At 41.2% G+C, this 20,170-nt stretch overlaps 1 protein-coding gene across 2 annotated transcripts in view; it reads right to left on the bottom strand.

Moving 5' to 3' along the window:
* The window catches only part of LOC135203028 (organic cation transporter protein-like), a 76,367-nt gene that overhangs the window by 16,893 nt on the left and 39,304 nt on the right, over positions 1–20,170 (bottom strand). For both annotated transcript variants that reach the window (XM_064232600.1, XM_064232599.1), the window contains exons 4-7: positions 14,418–14,531; positions 10,764–11,022; positions 9,456–9,627; positions 8,672–8,798 (exon numbers count right to left, since the gene is read on the bottom strand). In XM_064232600.1, the coding sequence (XP_064088670.1) occupies positions 8,672–8,798; positions 9,456–9,627; positions 10,764–11,022; positions 14,418–14,531 (672 nt within the window). The remainder of the gene's footprint in view (positions 1–8,671; positions 8,799–9,455; positions 9,628–10,763; positions 11,023–14,417; positions 14,532–20,170) is intronic.

The following is a 20,170-nucleotide window of genomic DNA, read 5'->3' as shown; positions in this document are numbered from 1 at the left end:
ATCATTATAATTCAGTTTAAGAAGAATACATAACTTTATTGAACTAAGTATTTCTATCCTTAAGATTTAAAATGACAAATTTTAAAAGTAATTTGTATTTTTCCTAACCATACAAACCTGAGGTCTTTAAATAGGAATTACTATTCAGTGAAGCTGGAAACCAACTGTTAAAATTTTTAACAAGGTGTATGGTGGTTAACTACCTAAGTACCGGGTAGGAGGTACTCCTGCCCAGTTGGTAGAGCATCACTTTACTTTCAGCCTGGGCAATCATATTAGCTTGAGGAGTGGTATGAGGTGGGCATTAAGTCTAAAGACCTCAGGTGTGCATAGTTAGGAAAAATACAAATTAATTCCAAATTTACCATATGTTCCTACACGACATACAAACCTTTCAGTCTTTCAATAGGAAGACTTACTTCTTGGAGGGAGGAAGCTAAATAAGTCTCTGAACTGACTGGTAGTTCACCACACCCAGGTCTTCTTCCTGCTTGAAAGATCAAGGAAAGAAGGCCTCACCTCTGACAAAGCGAACAAAGTATAGGAACTAAGTATTCAATTATCAAATTTCTATGCACTTTCTCGAATAGATGGGTGAGAAGCAACACCTTTCGAGAAGAAAGTGAAGACAGAATCTTACTTGTCGGAGACAATGGTAGGCCATACTAAGCAATGGGTTAGACATTGTCTGTCCCTCTTTCCCCTTGTTACAGAGACAGGTAAGGGTTTGCTTCCATAAAGGCTAAGAATTTATAGAATGGAGCTCTGTTGTATAACTCACCTGTATCTGAGTCCAATCCAACTTGTGATGTCCTGCTAACTTGCCCTCTGCCCGTGGGAGGAGGATCAAATTAAGGGAAAGAGAAGGGGAGGACCAGTCACTCCACACACTCTCAATCATACTGTGCACGTTAAGTGAGATGTTACCTGTCCTCTTGGAGGAGCTGGATAAGTTACACAACTTGTTGAGCAGCCACCACAGGACCCAAGGAAAATGTGTCCAAGGACTTGTGAGCAATATCCCAAAGGTAGAAAGACGTGAAGGTGGTCTGGTGTGATCACACTCTGGCCTTCAGAACCTGAGGGACCGACAGATTCTTCTTGAATGTTAAGTATATCTTAGTTTAACCAGACCACTGAGCTGATTAACAACTCTCTTAGGGCTGGCCCGAATAATTAGACATTTTTACGTGGCTAGGAACCAATTGGTTACCTAGCAACAGGACCTACAGCTTGTTGTGGGATCCAAACGACATTATATCTAGAAATAAATTTCTAATCACCAGAAACTCCTCTGGTTCCACGTTGGCAGAGCGGGGAGTTGAACTTGGGACTACTGAATCGGTAGTCTTCTTGAATGAAAAGAGAGGGGCCAATGCCCCTAACTTCGTGGGCTCTCGTGCTGCTATTACTCACAGTGTCTCCTTTTGAAGCAGTGTACACCTGTTTAATCACCTCACGAAGCCATAAAGAAATGGTTTCTAGGACACTTCTTTCTTGGATGAGCTGGTGCTAAAAAAGAGTTGTTGACAATCAGGTCTGAGATTTCGAGTCTTCTTCAGATAGCACCTCAGTGTTCTAACAGGACACATCATCTTGTCTGGGTCATTATCAACAAAATCTCCTAGGGAGGGGGATCATAAAGGACTTGAATCTAGCGTCAGGGACTGATGGATTCTGAGTCTTCGCTACAAAATCCTGGACAAAATCGAGCGTAATAGATCCCCATCTCCTGGAGTGTTTAACGTTGAGGGAAAGCCTGTGTAGTTCTTCTACTGTCTTTGCTGATGCCAGGGCTAGCAAGAAAACTGTCTGAGAGTCAGATCCCTGTTTATTGACTCTCAAAAGAGTTCATACAGTGCCCTAGTTAGGCTCCTGAGTAAAAGAGTTATGTCCTATGCAGGAGGCCTGAGTTCCCTGGGAGGGCAAGATTTTTTGAAGCTTTTCGTTAGTATGATATCTCAAAGAAGAAGATATATCCACATCTCTCAGGCAAAGGCCTAGGCCTAGTGTGGCTCTGAGATACTCCTTCGACAACACCAACCACAGAAAACAGCCCACTTGCCTTGGTAGACTGCAGCCAAGGATTTCCTTAAGTATACAGACATCTCTGATGCTGTGCAGTGAGAATAAGCCTCTTTTTTCCCAAGAGATGCTGGATAGTCTTCAGCTGTGAAGTACTAGGGACTTCATGGACTGGTGGAACCATTCTGCGTGTGGCTGACATAGACGGTTGTGCAGGGGGAATCTCTCTCAGTGCCTCGACCAGGAGAACCAGTAAGTACAGGTACCACGGGACTGTGGCCACTTGGGAGCCACCAGGGTCATTCTGAAATTCTTGGTGATCTTCACTCTGTTGCTCACAGAGTGAAGAAAACACAATGGTGGGAAGGCATAAACATCCAGGTTGTTCCATGGTTGTTGAAAGGTGTCTTCTGCTGCTGCCTATGGCTCTGGTACTAGGGAGCAGAACACCTGAAGTTTCTTGTTTTGCCGAGTGGCAAACAAATTGATCAACTGGGTCCCCCAAAGATTGAAAAGCCTTTCCACAATGTCCATGTATAGGGACCATTCTGTCCCTATCACTTGACCCTGGTGACTGAACATGTCTGCCACTACATTCCTCTTGCCTGGAATGTATCTGGCTGACAGCTCCACCGAGTGGGCCACCACCTACCTACTCATGCACCTGCATTGTCAACTGGTATGCCACTACCATGGTGTTGTCGCTCATCAACACACTGAGTGTCCCACCACTTGATCCTGAAACTCTGGAAGGCTAAGAAGGTTGCCTTGAGTCCCATGATGTTGACATGAAGGTGCCTGTCTTCTTGGCTGCACACACCTGAAATTATCAGCTCTTCCAGGTGACCATCTTGGGAGGGGGAGTGTGGAATGACACTCCTATTACTAGATTCCTGTTGCCCAGCCACTAGGCTAAGTTCTGTGTCTTGCTCCCTGTGAGGGACAGATGGGATATAATGGAAGATCCTGGGAAATAATGGAAGATACCATGCCGGAGACCAGAATTCTTTCATTCTCTACTGGAGAGAACGAAGGTGCAGCTATCCATGAGGGACCAGCTTCTCCAAGAACAACAGGTGACTGAGAATGACTTGCCACTGTCTATGAAAGTTGTGAAAAACTTAGGTGTCTATTTTGACCGTTTTATGACTTTTGACTCTCATATTGAGGAGGTATGCAAAAAGGCGACGGGCATACTTATTTATTTGAACAGAATAAAAGATCATTTTGAACCTTCCATGCGCCTGATCGTTGTTCAGTCACTAGTAATGAGCCTCATCCACTATTGTTTTAAGGTACGGGGGTGCACTAATAATGTCCATCTCGACAAAATTCAAAAAATGTGTAATTTCGCTGCTAAAGTAGCTGTAGGCGATGTTAGGAAGTACGATCATATTTCTCCTGTTCTGAAAAAGCTGGAATGGTTGAAGGTAAAAGATGAGTATATTTACGAAGTTTGTGTGTTTGTTTTTAAAGTTTTAAGAGGTATTTTACCGGAATGGCTGTATCATTTTAATATGGTTAACTCAGTAACTGGTGTTTATACTCGTCAGGGTTGTGATCTTGTTGTAAAAAGAGCGACAACAGACATTGGCTCAAGGGAGCTCCCGTCTAGGGGCCCTTCCCTGTGGAATAAGCTACCGCAAGATATCAAGGACGCTGCCACTCTACATTCCTTTAAGAATAAGTTGAAAAATGTTTGTTACATTAGTATTAACTTACTATGAATTTATTTTAATGCTGATCTCTCATTATTTTACCTATATGTATATATACACATTGTAGAATAACCAGTGTAAATTGGAAATAAAATATTATTATTATTATTATTATTATGCTGGTCGTTCCTGCCTTGACAGGAACTTCCGTGCTATTTCTCTGAATTTGCTGATGCATGAGTCCAAGAGGGTAGACTCACACTGCTGCCATGTCTATCAGCATCCCCAGATACTTTATCCTCTGCTTGGGCTCGAAATCGGATTTTTCAAGATTTGCTACTATCCTTAGATCGCGGCAAAACTTGAGAAGGCGATCCCTGTCTTGGAGTAACTGCAGGCAAGACTTTGCCAAGACTAGTCAATCATTGAGATACCTCACTATATGGAGGAATGAACTGTTTGTTCCATTTGACGTCTGAGGTTTGTATGAGAGAGAGAGAGAGAGAGAGAGAGAGAGAGAGAGAGAGAGAGAGAAAGAGTTTCGTGGTTGGTATCACTGTTAAGATTGTGTAGTTGGTGTGTGTGTTTTTGGTTTCCCAAAAACAGAGAGAGAGAGAGAGAGAGAGAGAGAGAGAGAGAGAAGGAGGATCGTGAGAGAGGAGGAGAGAGGAGAGACGAGAGAGCGAGGAGAGAGAGAGAGCGAGAGAGAGAGAGAGAGAGAGAGAGGGGGGGGGGGGCGTAATTGATGGATGGATGGTTAGCGGTTGAATTGCTTGTTGGTGAGTTCTGGGTTGTCTGCTGGTGCTGTTGCTGTATCAGTCAATCTGTGATCAGAGCCTGTGGTGGAGAGTCAGTTTTTTGGCAGCAGTCTTGAATATTATTGATGGTCAGTTGTTTTGTGTGTTTTTGAAGTTGTTTTAATTATTGTTGATATTGTATGTTTGAAGGTTGTTATGCCTGTATTGTTGAATTTGTTGTGCTTACGGGCTGTGTTGTGCTGTGTTGTAGATGAGTTGTTGGAGTTGTGAGTTGTTGAGTGTTGTTGTTGGAAGTTGTTGTGGTTCCTTTGTGTTGTAGGTGGTGTATTGACTTGTTGTATTATTGTTTTTTGATGTTGTTAGTGATTGTTTGTGCAGTGGTCTTTTGATGTATAGTTATTGAATTGTTGTGTGGTTGTTGTCCTTGTTTGGTTGTTTGTCTATTGTGTTATGATGGCCGTATCCAGCGGGCAGTGCAGCTCCTTACCCTGAGTGTGTCAGGTAGTTGATAAGTTTTTGTGTTTTGAGAGTTTTTGTTTTTTAGTTTGTGATCCCACCACAACTAGATGTATCCCGTGCAAATGGCCCCAAACTGACACAAGAGTGAACACTCGCATGAACACCTGGTGGGTGGGGGAGAGCCTGAAGCACAGAACTCTGAATTGGAACACCGCCTCCCCAAGGGCAAAGCGAAGATACTTGAATGAGGATTGATGGATGGGTATCTGGAAGTATGCTTCCTTCAAATCCAATGTAAGCATGAAGTTGCCCTCTCTTATGGAAGCTAGCACCAACTACCTTGTTTTCATCTTGAACAGAGTCTGGCAAATAAATCGGTTCAAGAGAGATCAATCACTGGCCTCCAGCCCACGATTCTTTCTTGACCAGAAAGATTAGACTGTAAAACTCTGGGGAACGATCTATCACAACTTCCACAGCACTTTTTCCCAACATTATTGTGATCTCCCCCCTAAGGGAGAGGTCCTTTGGCGAGTAGAGAATACTCGACTGGAATCACACCAGGAAGTCAGTGAGGGGAGGCCGATATCCTTCCTGAATGACATCCACTACCCAGATCTCGGCTCTGTGTCACTGCCATGTTGCCCAATGGTTTGACAGGTATCCCCCAACCGGAGGCAGCATGGACGGGAATGCTGACTCGAGCATTTCCCTTGGCTCCCTATCTCCTGGGCTGGAAGGGTGGGGGGAAACTGACTAGACTGAGAAGTCTTCTTAGCATGGATAGACAAAGATTGGGTTATTCCTCAAGTGCCCTTCAAAGCCTGGGACTGCTTCGGGGCCGAGGAACTGCTAGCCTGACTCCAGGTTCGGGCTGAAGTGTGACGCGAAGGCCCAAAGGCCTTTGTCACCACCTGGTGGACAAGATGGTCATCGTCATCAACGTGATGCTGGCCTACCACAGCACTCACCTCTTCTCTCAAGAAGAGGGAGGAGGAACCCAGAACCGGTTCATTCCTAAGAGTCAAAGCCCAGTCTGGGCCTACGTGCTTGGAAATCCGAGAGAGGACTGTATCCTTCCTCTTCAATACCAAGTTGGCTCACAGGTTTGCTGTCTGGTGGGCAGGTAAGAGAATGCCCTACCCCAAGATTGCCATAGTCTCCCGAAGGTCGAGTCCTTCAAAGGGTTGATCCAACCCCCTGAAGCCGCGATCTTAGAAACGGTCAGAGACCATAATTCCAGCCAAGAGACTGCCTGGAAGACTGCCATAGCAGTCGCTGTTTCCTGTTGCGTGAGTACAACGTCCTCTGCTCCAAGGTGTTGCGACGAAAGACCCGGAGCTAGACAAACTAAATCCAGGTCCACCTGTTTTGTCAGCAGTGGCTCAGTTGAGGGCACATAGTACTTCTGGCAAGGAAGAGGAGAGTAAAGTAGCTTGGCTGAGCAGTTAGATTGAAGGAAACGCTCTTCTCCAGAGACAAGGGAGTTCACTTGATCATGTATGCCCTCACACAGCAAGGCTACAGAGAGGGGCCTTGGGTTCCTTCTTGGATCCACAAAAACCTTTGAGGCTGGAGGAGTGATCTATTGGCGCTTCCGTTGCCCCTTCCCCGAGATCATAGTATTGACAAATCAACACCACGATCTCTGAAAAGGTCTGTGAATCTTGAAAGAATCAGTGTCATGGGGAAGATGATCCTCAGGGCCTTCCGATCAGCCATCCTCTCCAGAAAACCTCCATGCAGTAGGTAGAATCGCAGTAGAACCTCCCACCCCTTGTTAAACCACTTGGGCATACGAACGGGTAGGTCCAAGAATCTTGCCTGTTTTGTGTGTCCTCTGGGTAGGGCTGTTACTAGATAGGGAATCCGAGTTGCAGGCCCTCCTGTCCACCTCGCGCTTCCCATATCCCCCAAGAGGTTGAGGGGGTAGGAGAGGGAGGGAAAGACCCTCCAATTGTGCAGATGAGATGAGGGCCTGTCCTGAAGAGGGTGACAGTACTTGGCTTTCGCATGAACGCAAGCGGAATGTAGTCCGCGGAGAGTCATCATATTACTTTGGTTGAGTACCTGAACCAGTCTGACGAGTCTTCCTGGGGTGCGTAGGCTCCATGGAAGACCTTTCTGTTCAAAGGTTCAGAGAACTTTGAGCAGAGGCAGGCACAGCACTCTGTTTCAGGGGTAAACCCCAATTCAGGGCTTCTTCCAGGTGGGAGTACCACCATCCCTCTTCCTCTGCTTATGGGCTTTGAAAGGGGAAGGAAAGAGAGTTGAAACAGAAGAGGAAGATGATGATGATGAAATTTTCCTAGATCTTTTCCTTGATTTCTTGGATTTCTTCTTCTTCATCTTCTTCAACAGGGCTTGAAAGATCTGCTCCGCAAGGTTGGAGGATGATACTGGAACCTGAACATGGGGAGCAGTGACTGAGACAGATGTCACCATTGGGGCAATAGTTTTGTTAACTACTGCCCAGGTGGTGAGGGTAGGGTACATACAAAGACCCCCTAGTCATCAAATAATTCGTCGTTATGGTTACCGTGGAGGTGGCGACTGTGGTGGTGTGTCGCTGGAGGAGCAGGTGTGTGAGAGGCTCGCAGGTGACTCAACAAACCTTTTATAGAAGGAACTCCTTACAGACCCAAATATTGCCAAGTCTCTCGAAGTTCATCAACCCTCACACCTGAAAACAAAGTCGAGTTAGTGGGGGCCACCTCCAGTCATGTGGAGGGAGAAGAATCTCCCTCCCTGCAGGCACAGGCTGCTACGGAGAGATCGTCCTGGTCTCCAGTTTCCCACCTACAATCTACTCCTGACGAAAAGAAAGAGAGAAGACGACGAGGGAGAAGACACTTATTCCATTGCTCTGAGACCAGTCACAACACTCAGAACAAGTGGAATCAGGTGTGCAATCAATTCAGGAGATGAGAGTCTACAACTCTACATCAATAGAGGAGCAAAAGTAGTTGCATGCTTTGATGGAGGTGCTTGGGCAGACCCTAATAGCAACTGGCTTGCGCTCCCCCAATAATGAAGAATGGAGTTGATTATCCATTATTCAAAGAACAATTACACAATCAGCAACAACAAAGAACTATCTCAACGGGGATGGTGGAGAGTAGTAAAAGCTGAAGAGAGGCAAAGAAACGGCGGGCAAAGCAGAGGGTAGTATACGACATCCATCTACAAGGGCGGCCAAAAGTAGTGATGCTCTACCAACTGGGTGGGAGTACCTCCCACCGGTACTTAGTTGACTATCATGCACATTGTTAAAAAGTTGAATGGCCGGTTTCCAGCTCCACTTAATAGCGATTCCTAAACGAAGACCGAAATGTTTATATATCATGTAGGAACAATTTACTAAACTAAGCAGGATGCTGCTGCAGTGTACAGGTTCCTAGGATCAGGTTTAATAATACTCAATTTGGTGTAGTTTGCATAGTGCAGTTGTGGAGTCTTCTGTTCTCCTAATGTTTAAGAGGGGAGCAAATTAATTTCTGCTTACTGCTGACCTCTCCTGCATTCAGGTGTGTTGGTTTTATTTTCTAATCCCTCGTACTTATTTATTTACCACCTTCTATAACTTCTCTTCCTTGCAGACTGATTTCCCTTTGGAGCCCTCTTGGGTTTGTAGTCTGTTGACTCTATGCGTAAGGGTTTTCAACTGAAGATTTAAAGAAAGCAAGAAAGAAACGAGACACACAAAAGTACCTCTGAAGTACTCAGACCTTTCAGTCAAACACCTCAATACAGTAGGAAAAGAAGTCTGACCTTGAACTCTTCAATGAATTCTGGTGAAAGGACCTTCTTGTTGACCTGGGAAGCCTTTCTGATGATCTTCAAGGTTTCCTCCAGTCTCCCTTGACTTATTAACCATCTGGCAGACTCTGGCAGGACCCTAAAGGGAAGAAAATGAATTAAAATATCAGTCAACTAGTGACAAAAATTGTTTCTCCTACTTGAGCCAGGTCCAGTCTACAACAGTATCTAACCGCACTTGTGTTCTGTCTTTGTGCACGGGCCTGTCCTGCCATATAACAATGTTCCTCCATCCACTGTTTGTCCTTTTGGTCAAATTTCTAACTATGAATGACAAAGACCTTTCAGTGCCAGCAGCCAAATTTCAAAAGGTTTACTCAGATGACATCTAACCTAAATTTGTGCCAGAAATTCTTGGCTTTCATAAGTTTCTTGGGAAATTTGATGAGTTCAGTGCAAGTATGAATCACAACAGGCTTCTAATTTCTAGGAGGCAATAGCTTAATATCTCTACTCTGAATGTGAAAAGAAATACAGATTTGCTTGTGCTTATGATACCTAAAGCAATAGGAGGAATTTCTCCAGGATGAAACACCTAAGAATGTTAGCAGATTAACAATGGTGCAGGCGACCCAAAAAGACAAGCTTTCACAGCAACTGAAATCTATGTTCACAACTTCCAATTTACTGAAGCTTTGGAAAAATTTGTTTCCAAGAAATTATTCAAAAGAAATGAATTTTCACTGTGGAGGGTTTACTGACTTTCACACAGACCAATCAACGTTGTTCTACTCACCAGACGAAAATAATGCAGAGGATCTGGGGAATGTGAATGATCACTGCATATATGGTCCAGCTCCTGAGAAAATAAGCCATCCAGGGCAGGGAACACATGGCTGCCGTGAGGAACAGCATTATGGGTATGTTGCCCATCACTGTGCGGTACTCACTCGACACATATTCCATCACTGAAATAAATAGTAAACAAAATGAAACTTACTGAACCTCCTCTCAATACTGTTTTGCAAAGCAAAAACTGTGTTAGACTGAAGCAGACAGATTCAGTAGAGGAAAAGCAAGTTAACTTTAGTCTGGTTCCATCAGAATTAATAGACTACTATGGCATTGTCAGACATCTTTTATTAGGACCTGATCTCGTCACAGGGTATGAGCAATAAAAATCAGAAAAGGAATGCAAATTAAGAAGCTCTGATGAATTGTTAAATATCATGGATGAAGAATGGTAATATTAAATTGTTCATTAAGAGAACCCATCCCTAAAGTGATATAGTTTTTACAAGCTTCCCAATAATTGGTAGCATTTATCTTGAAAGCTTCTCAAAAACGTGGTGTGATTTTCTTTGCAGTTCCTAAATAGTTGACAGGAATCTTATGAATTTTTTTAAAACTCGTGGGATTTTCTTTTGGTTATTGGAAATTTTACTGCTAAACAGATACCAGGATTTTTCTGAAGACTTTCCAAGTTAAAAATATAGTACTTGGAGGAAGTTGCCTTTAGCGCCCATAATTCTTGATTATTATTGGAAGCCCCCTAGAAATCCAAACAGCAACGTTTAACCCACTTCATGAGAACACTTACCACACGAGTGCAGTGTGCAGAATTTTTATTATGAAATGTTTCAAACTTTGGGGTACTCCGTCGGTTTTTGGAACATTTGTTGCTGAACGGATAGCAGGACTTTCGAAGATTTCAAAGTGGAAAAATGATAATTGGAGGGACTGCCTTTAGCTCTTGTGCTTCTTGAATATTATTGGAACCCCCAGCCCTCATAAAAAATAAAAACTCTTAAGAGATTTTCCTTAGCTTATTGGAAAATTTGCAGCTAAGTAGTTTGCAAAACTTTTATGAAGTCTTTCCCTTGAACAGACACGAGGGAAATTGCCTTTAGCGACCTTGCTTCTTGAATATTATTGGAACCACTCCCTCGAAAGAAATATCAAGGGATATAGCAAAACTTTTCAGAAGTCTTCCCCGTGAAAATTTAAAAGGAAATGTTTGGGAATAAGTGGAACCCCCCCAAAAAAAATAATAAATAAATAAATAAATAAGTAAACTGTTAACCCACTTCAAGTGACCACTCACCGAGTATGTACACCACAGTGTAGTGCGTATCGTAGGTCAGACCGACGATGAACCTGAGAACTGTGAAAATAATAAAGGAACGAGCGAAGGCAGAGGCGACGCCGAAGATCCCGCAGGCGACATTCGTCACCACGATGACAGGAAGGCGTCCCCACTTGTCGGCTGCCCAGCCGAGGATCGGGAGTCCTAGAAAGGATCCGATGAAGAAGAAGGACTGGCTGAAGGCGGGTTTCCAGTCGTTGTCGCAAACCCAGTTTAACTGGAAAGAAAGGAAGTGCGTCGATAAATGAATGATGTATATTTCATGATTCTGATGAAGCTTTGTATTCTCGTCCTCCTGGATTGTACTAGATAGTACTATGTAATACCAGACACTATGTAGTACTAAACAGTACTATGTAGTACAAGATAGCATGTAGTACTAGATAGTATGCAGACTAATGCAGTAATATTTAGTAAAACATACTATCTATTGCTAGATTGTATGTAATCTAATAGTACTACAAACATAGTATGTATAACTAGATGGTACTGGATAGTAATATATATATATATATATATATATATATATATATATATCATATATATATATACATATATATATATATATATATATATATATATCATATATATATATAATATATATATATATATATATATATATATATATATATATATATATATAGTTGCCTACGCATACCGTACGTAGTATAGGCTATGTATACAAATGTATACACATATAAACCCATACCACGTACAACGTTTCACAAAACATGCAAGGTGAATAAGAATCAATTACTTATTGAAGGACCTTGGGTAGGCCTAACCAGTGCTTCATAAGTACATCCAGCATTGGTCTATGATTCTTCTCTCTCTCTCCTCTCTCCTCTCTCTCTCTCTCCCTCTCTCTCTCGTCTCTCGCTCTCTCGCTCTCTCTCTCTCCAAAAAGTTTCTTCTTTCTTAAAATTACACTAACGTCTCTCCCAAAATGGTATAGTGGTTCTTGCCCATAGCGAGAGCGACCTGTGGTAGGAATTTTGGTAAAAATCCACGCATAACTTTTACAGGATAAAACACTGTTGAGAGAGAGAGAGAGAGAGAGAGAGAGAGAGAGAGAGAGAGAGAGAGAGAGAGAGAGAGAGAGCAACCTAGCCTGATATAACTGTGGAACCATGCAATAACAAATCTCTTCATTTACGAGTATTACAAATGTTATATAATGCAGTTCGTTTTTCCATTATATATACAGATCCTTCGTCATCTGTGGTCAAACTTCGGTCTAACCGTATCTGTTATTAATCATGTCCTCCTCCTCTCTCTCTCTCTCTCTCTCTCTCTCTCTCTCTCTCTCTCTCTCTCTCTCTCTGTGGTAACGTCGTCTCCTGTCCACCAAACAAAAGAAAGAAAGAAAGAAAAAAATGTTACAGGAGAACATGGTACTACTCAACAGAAGGCCAGGGTCCCAACAACAACTAGCAAACGTCATCTTGGTCTAATTTCAACCCTTAAACTTTCCCACTTAAAACAAGACGTTACAGTTATTATACTAAAACGTTTGCATTAACTGGTACTGTATTCTTTTTGCCAACTTTCAAATACTGAACTGAAGAAGATGCTATTCAGGCTTTTCACTTTTCATTTTCTAGCTAAAAGTGAAACTGTACTGACCGTCAGTGTGAGTCAGTTAGTGGGTTATAACGTAAGGTTTATTTATTTATTTATTTATTTTTTTATTTTTTATTTTTTTTTTTTTTTTTTTGAGAGAGAGAGAGAGCATAAGATATTTGAGACTTATGTACCGTCCTAACTTGTACCCCACGTTCATAAACGGAACATTCTCAACGAAATGATCCTTCAGATCTCTCTCTCTCTCTCTCTCTCTCTCTCTCTCTCTCTCTCTCTCTCTCTCTCTCTCTCTCGCTCTCAATAAAAGTTTCACTTTCAACGAACACGAATTAATTTAAGGTCTTTCAAACAAGACGTACTATATTAGACTCCTGACTTTGAACACATTGAACGCTTTAATACCTGGGTCACAATGAGACCCAAGACAGGCCTATAGAATAATAATTCTTCTTTTTGTCCTAAAGAATACTTGTTCTTCGTCTCGGTATCTTAAAAATTGAAGGGAGCAACCCACTTTCTAGAATAATGGCCGTTATAATAAGGGTAAGATTTTTTTTTTTTAATCCTGAGATCAGCTAGATATGACACTGAGTGCCGTAGGAAAGGAATAAGAGAGAGAGAGAGAGAGAGAGAGAGAGAGAGAGAGAGAGAGAGAGAGGCGTATGACTTACATAAGCACCATTGTAGCTTTCGTACTATTAACGAGGAGTGCAACAATATAATTGTATAATCTCTCCGTCCGTCTGTCATTCAATCACAGCCAAACGGCTGGTCCGATGGGCATGAAACTTGGCAGGGTTATAGAGGGGTTCCCTAAGATGGTTTATTATGGGGTTTCATCCTACCTCCCCACCATCTGAAGGGGGTCGGGGTGAGAAAGGATTCCATGAAATGAAGCTGGTTCTGCTAGTAGACTTAGTTGCTCTACGAATTTATCATACATAATTTCTGTAGGCATATGTTTGCTAGTGGTAATGACTCAGATATGCTACCTTCATGATTTCCATTATTATAATGTTTCTTGTTTGTTGAAATGGTAATTAATAAAATAACGATAGTTGTAAAAACAATAGGCTTTTAGAATAGTTGAAACTATGTCAAAACTTAAGCCATTCAAGTTGATCTCCGACCTTGAAAATTAGGTCAATAAAAAAAAATACTGATATTTCTAAGTCAGTGACCCCAAGGGATTTTGGGTCTCTTTATCTAGGACTAATAGTTCTTAGCGGCCATTATCTTTATGATATTGACAGCGCTTTGTTTATATTTTTTACGGTAATCCCCAACGGGCTTGTATTAACATGCCACCAAGGTGGATACATACCGGGCTACGCCCTTTAGGGTCACTATCTGGGAAAAGCGCCTCAGTGGCAGGGTTGGTATGGTGTTGGCGTCCCACCTCGGTGATCGCGAGTTTGATTCTCAGCCATTTCATTGAGGAGTGAAAGATGTGTATTTCTGATAGAAAATCACTCTCGACGTGGTTCGGAAGTCACGTAAAGCCGTTGGTCCCGTTGCTGAATAACCACTGGTTCCATGCAACGTAAAAACACCATACAAACAAACATACAATTGGTTTCTCTGACTGGTTGGTAAATACATGGGTGTTGGTGACCATTTTGCCTCCAGTGCGTATTTTCGGATCTTTCCCAGATAGTTTTTGTATATTTTATGATGGTGTTTTTTTTTTTACGTTGCATGGAACCAGTGGTTATTCAGCAACGGGACCAACGGCTTGACGTGACTTCCGAACCACGTCGAGAGTGAACTTCTATCACCAGAAATTCACCTCTCACACACCTTAATGGAATGCCCGAGAATCGAACTCGCGGCCACCGAGGTGGCCCACCAACACCATACCGACCACGACACTGAGGCAATAAGCAATTGTTTGTTAAATTGGAGGGGTAGTGCCGTCAGTGGAGACCTCACACGGTGCACTGTAGGCATTAATCAAGGTTTTTTGCAGCTCCCCTTCGGCCCCTAGTTGCAACTCCTATATACATAAATACATATATCGTTACTTACCTCTGAGGTAATGGTAGGATAATACGTGCTGAAGTCGTACGTCCATCCGTACGTGCAACTTGTTACGTTCCAAAGGGTTGTGGGATCTTGTGATGTCATGTTTCCTTGCAACAGCTGCAATAAATATATAAGTAAATCATATAGATAAGTGAGATGGTAAGTACTTCTTTATTACTATAAATTATAATTCTGCTACATTTTGAGACGAGAAGTGTATATCTCAAAGCTTTCGTCAATGAGCTCTTACTAGGCTCTCAAAAAATAGTACGCCTATAAATCACTCACTCCGCCTTGCCCTAAGAATCAAACCAAGGTGCACTCTTTTAAGTGATATAAAAGTGGTCGACAGCTCGTCTTAGGAATTTTATCAAAACTGGCCCATCAGTTTTTGAGTTGCGCAAATAGCTCATAAACAAAATGAAAATTGTAATATAGGCTTTCACCAGTGATTAAACTATTTTCAAAATTCAATAGCAATTGACCAACACATTTCAGATACGATGCAAAACTGTCAGCCCTATGTAAATAAACTAAAAAATTGTATTTACTCCATAACTATCATGAACAAATCTTAAATATCGTAAGGATAGATCGGTATAAATATTCCCGAGTTATGATTGAAAACAATGACAAAATAAAAGCTTCGATGAACATTCATAAAAAAATCAATAAAAATATCTATCACATATAAACTGAGCAACCATGCAAAGTAAACAAATGCATTTAAACAAGAAACAAAAATAAATAAGCACCACATCGCAAAGGTTTAAACGTAAACGAAACACTTAAATATAGACTTCACCCCAACCAGAGCAATGTCTTTTTCTCATAATTGATGCTCAGTCTATGTCTGGGGAAAATCTTACCCGTCACGTGATCTGGCTTCCAATGACTAGTGAAGGTCATACTGATAATGTTTCTTGCTTAGGGTACTCTCTCTCTCTCTCTCTCTCTCTACACACGCACACACACATACACATTATGTATATATATATATATATATATATATATATATATATATATATATATATATGTAGATATAGATATAGATATAGATATAGATATAGATATAGATATATAGAAGACTAGTTAAGGGGGCTCAAGCTTAGGGTACTCTCTCTCTCTCTCTCTCTCTACACACGCACACACACATACACAATATGTGTATATATATATATATATATATATATATATATATATATATGTAGATATAGATATAAATATAGTATAGATATAGATATAGATATATAGAAGACTAGTAAGGGGGCTCAAGCTACAGATATCACAAGGTGCAGAGGTAAAGACATGCCTCAGCGTACTACATAATTTATTGCCGACGTTTCACATCGCTTCGATGCATTTTCAAGGCTGGGAATTGATAAAAATACAAACATATAAGACTCGTCACTGATATATATATATATATATATATATATATATATATATATATATATATATATATATATATATATATATCCTTTCAGCTCCGGAGGGGCCATAGACATGGAATATACAAAGTAGAGACAGTAAAACACACACATACACAAGCTAGATACATAAGATAAAATAAGAAATGATAATTGGCAATATCCACACAATTCTTGAAGAAGAAAAAATTTTATTCAAAATAATGGTAATGATAGTAATAATATTGAGAAAAGTTAAAAAAATATAAATCATAATAAAAAAACGGATTGCATTCAATAATAATAATAATAATTTGTGCAGATGACATTTATAACTGCAAAAATAGAGATTAAGTCATTTAAGGGCCAGGCGCCCCGATATCCCATATTCCCCACAATTAAGCTCTTCTTCTTCAGAGCCTCGCTCCTTAGAAGCTTTGTATGAGCGAACTGCTGTGGATTCACAGTCAGATGATCAGACTAGGCATTGTTCGCCTAACAATATTATTTCAGTTACCCAGGCGGTTTTCTATGAACGTTCTCAATATCTACCATATTTTGCTGTTGCTATTCTTGTTAGTTTTTCCTGGACAATCTCATCATCTTGGTTTTACTTCCGCTGATCTCTAGTCCCACTCTGGCAGCAGTTTTTGAACCGACTGTGCAAAGGTTCTATATTTCATAAATCTGTACCTGAGAAATCAACATCTACAAATGTAAGGAATTTGGCATTTGTATCTCCCAAGCTGACTCCACCCTCAACTTCCTCGATACCCCGCATTATTTTCCCTAAAATTAGATTTAAGAAACATTGGAGATGGAAGGCATCCCTGTCTCCAACCTGTTTTAATCTCAAAACACTGTATTTTTCCTTCTCTGGACACAACTCTTACTATTCCTGTAACATACTTTTACCAAGTTTCTAATTACCTCATAACATTCTCCATTGATGGTCTATGAATGCTATCATATGCTTGTTTAAAGTCGACAAAAACCTGCCACATATCTCTATTATATTCCCAGTGTTTTTCCATTATTTGTCTAATGCTAGAAATTTGGTCAGTTGTCTATCTTCCTTTTCTGAATCCACACTGATATTTGCCCAATGCTGCCACTATGTAAGGTTCTAAGTCATCTTTTAAAATTTGGGCTAGTACTTTATAACAGGTTGGCAGAAATACAATTCCACTATAATTAGCATAGTCTGTCTTATCTCCCTTTTTATGTACCGGGATAATGTTGCCCGTTTCCCATGTGGTTGGCTTCTCTTCTGTTCTCCAGATTATTGTTAGAAGCTCAAAGATCTTTGATTGTAACAACTCTCCATTTTTAAGGAGCTTTGCTTGCATGTTATCTAAATCAGGTGCCTTATTATTCTTCAGGCTATTCATTGCGTTCTTCACATCTCTCAGCATTGGTTCCTCCCTCTCAAATCTAGTGCCTACATATGTCTGCCTTCAATAGGATTTTCTGGGTCTTCTCTATTTAAGAGCTCGCAGAAATAGTTCTCCCATATCTCCAGTGCTTTGTCCTTCTGTACCGTAATACTTCCATTGGCATCTTCCACTGTTCTGCTTCTTGTGTCCATTGTTTATTTTCCTGATACCCCAACAGCCTTCCCTCATCCTGCCATTTCACATGTTTCTGACCATGTCATCCAGTTCCTTATGCAATGTATCTCTCTTCTTTCTTCTACTTACTCTCGTTGCTGACCTTCTTTTCTCACCGAAATTCTCTTCTAGTGCCTGATTATCCCTGTTCTATAAGAATTCTCTTCTTGTGTGTTCCCTTTTATCTGCCATTCTTCTGCAGTCATCATGTCACCAACGTTCGTTCCATGTGCACTCCATGTAGTACTACCAGATGGTTTCCGCAGCTGCTTCTGTACCAGCTTGTTCTTCCAAGTCTTCACATTTTTTCTGGAGTCCCATTTCTTCACCTCCATTTAGCAGTTGTAAAACTTTCTAATTTCTATTTGGTATTCCATCCTATATGTCTCATCTTTGAGCTTATCAGTGTCAAATATGTTCTCTCCTTTCATTCCTACGGTTCCTTTTCATATTCAACCTAATCATGACTCTGGTAATTACCATGTTGAGGCCTGATGCACAATCAGCTCCTCTGAAACTACGTCCAGCCATCAGTGAACCTCTGAATTTATGTTGTAATGCTGTCAAAGTGTGATCAATTTGATTTCTTTTAAATTCCATCAGGTGAATTCCATGTGTGCTTGTGAATTTCTTTATTGAGCCACCTGCAACTGGAGTTGGCAAATGAAGCAAGCCTTATTCCAGTCTCACTACTAACCTCATGGGCACTATGACTTCCAATTGCAGGGGCCAATATATCTACTTCACGTTCAATCTTAGCATTGTAGTCACTCACTGATAGCTACTATTGCTTACAGTTTAGACCATTTGCTCTGTAGTCTATTTTTGTCGAGCTTCACTCACTGGCGTAGAGCTTTCAACCCTTCTACACACTATCTGTCAGAAAAAGGTCCACACCACTCCTCTGGATACAATCATCTCTGCCACTATATAGGATTGTATAACTATCTATCTCACACTCACCATTTCCAGTCTATTCTGATACTTCTTTAACTTCATTGATGAGTGTTTGAGCTTGAGCATACCCTGCTTCTATATAGACTGAGCACATTCAAGCGCCTAATTTCAGGTTTTTTTTTTTATGTTTTCTAATATTGAGAATGTGAGGGAATTTAAATATTTAAATATTTAGGGAAAAATGTTAACGTCCTATAATGAGATGAAGAGAGGTTCTGGCTAGAATTGCAGCAGGGAACAAATGCTTCTTCAGTCTACATAATTTTTTTAAAGAGAAGAAACATCACAAGGTCTACCAAATTAAAAATCTACGGCTGTTGATAAACCAGTCACAGGGCTGGAAACTCTCAAATCTCTCTCGAGAGTTCACATGGGCAGGATGTATGTGCCACCTCTCCTGAAAGACGTATCCCTCAGGAGAGGTGGATCATAGATCCTACCCATGTGAACTCTCGAGAGAGACTGAGAGTTTCCAACCCTGTGACTGGCTTATCAACAGCCAATCAGGAGCGTCTTAAGGGACTGGCCTAGAATCAAATGCACAGTTAATGTGAATCTACTATAGTAAATGATTGTTAGACCTTGACAGTGACTAAACGTCAAGAATAGAGAATACAGTTTTTTTTCATTTTTTTTTCTTTTTTTAATGACCTTTTGCGTAGAGTAACAGGTAGCGTTTACGATACAAATGAAGGTGTTTGGAGAAAAAGGACAATGTGTTGAGAGATCTATTGGAAGTTAAAGAGGATCCTGAGAATAACTGGCGAGAGTCAGTGCTCAACAAGGGAAATGTGGATAGGTTTGGGGCAAGCGGCCATGGGCCACCAAGAGCCCCCGCTGAGAGAGAGAGAGAGAGAGAGAGAGAGAGAGAGAGAGACTTTCTATGAAAATGGCAGTGAAGAGTGTTTGTGTAGTGAACAACATTGATACGTCTCATGGCCTCTCGGATAAAGTACGTCCAAAGGAAGCACAAATATATGCTGTAGCAGTACAACCGAAGAACAGCGGTTTCCTATCTCGGTGACACAAGGCAAACCACCTTGCAGGGATGTTGCCAGTTGCACATAACAGACGACGCCTCTGCTCTACGTATGTCTGCTGTATCGGGAGCAACGACATGCACTGGGTCTTGGTTTCGTTGCATAAGAGATCAAATTCCTCTGAATAACTACGGCAAATATCGTTTAGGCGCTGGAGACCTTGCACTGAGGAAGAAATCAGAACCATATCCTTGGCGTGAACACAGGTGGTTTATTGTTGTTTCGTTAATGGTGCATCCGATTGGGAGGGAGTTCAGTGTGACATTCGGGCACCTGTGTACGTATTAAACAGGTATGGAGAGAATGCCCCATTGCCGGAGCCCGTTTAGGGAGCAAGTCTACCACTTTTAAAGAAAGGGCAAAGGGGTGTAGGACTACCGCATAAAAATAATTGCTTACTGAAATAAAAATAATTGCATGGTCAACAAATGCATAGGCCTATTGCAATCATGATAATACGTATATTTGTAACTAAAAAAAAAAAACTAATATTCTGAGGAAAAATACGATACAGCCTTACACGGACGTCACAATAACAAATGATATTATACCTCCAGAGATTCTGTAGTCAAATATGAGAGAGAGAGAGAGAGAGAGAGAGAGAGAGAGAGTCAAGTCTATGAATGACCCAGAATGTAGGTCGACTTTCTCTGAAAAAATAACGTAATGGTCATCTATCTTACCCAACAGGTAAACCAAGGCTATGTAAGCCTTTGGGTAGGCCTAGCGTTGAACCACGC

The sequence above is a fragment of the Macrobrachium nipponense genome, chromosome 33, assembly GCF_015104395.2.
Source record: "Macrobrachium nipponense isolate FS-2020 chromosome 33, ASM1510439v2, whole genome shotgun sequence".
NCBI classification, from domain to species: Eukaryota; Metazoa; Arthropoda; class Malacostraca; order Decapoda; family Palaemonidae; genus Macrobrachium; species Macrobrachium nipponense.
The sequence above is the reverse complement of the archived record's forward strand: the minus strand, read 5'-3'. Positions and strand labels throughout refer to the sequence as shown.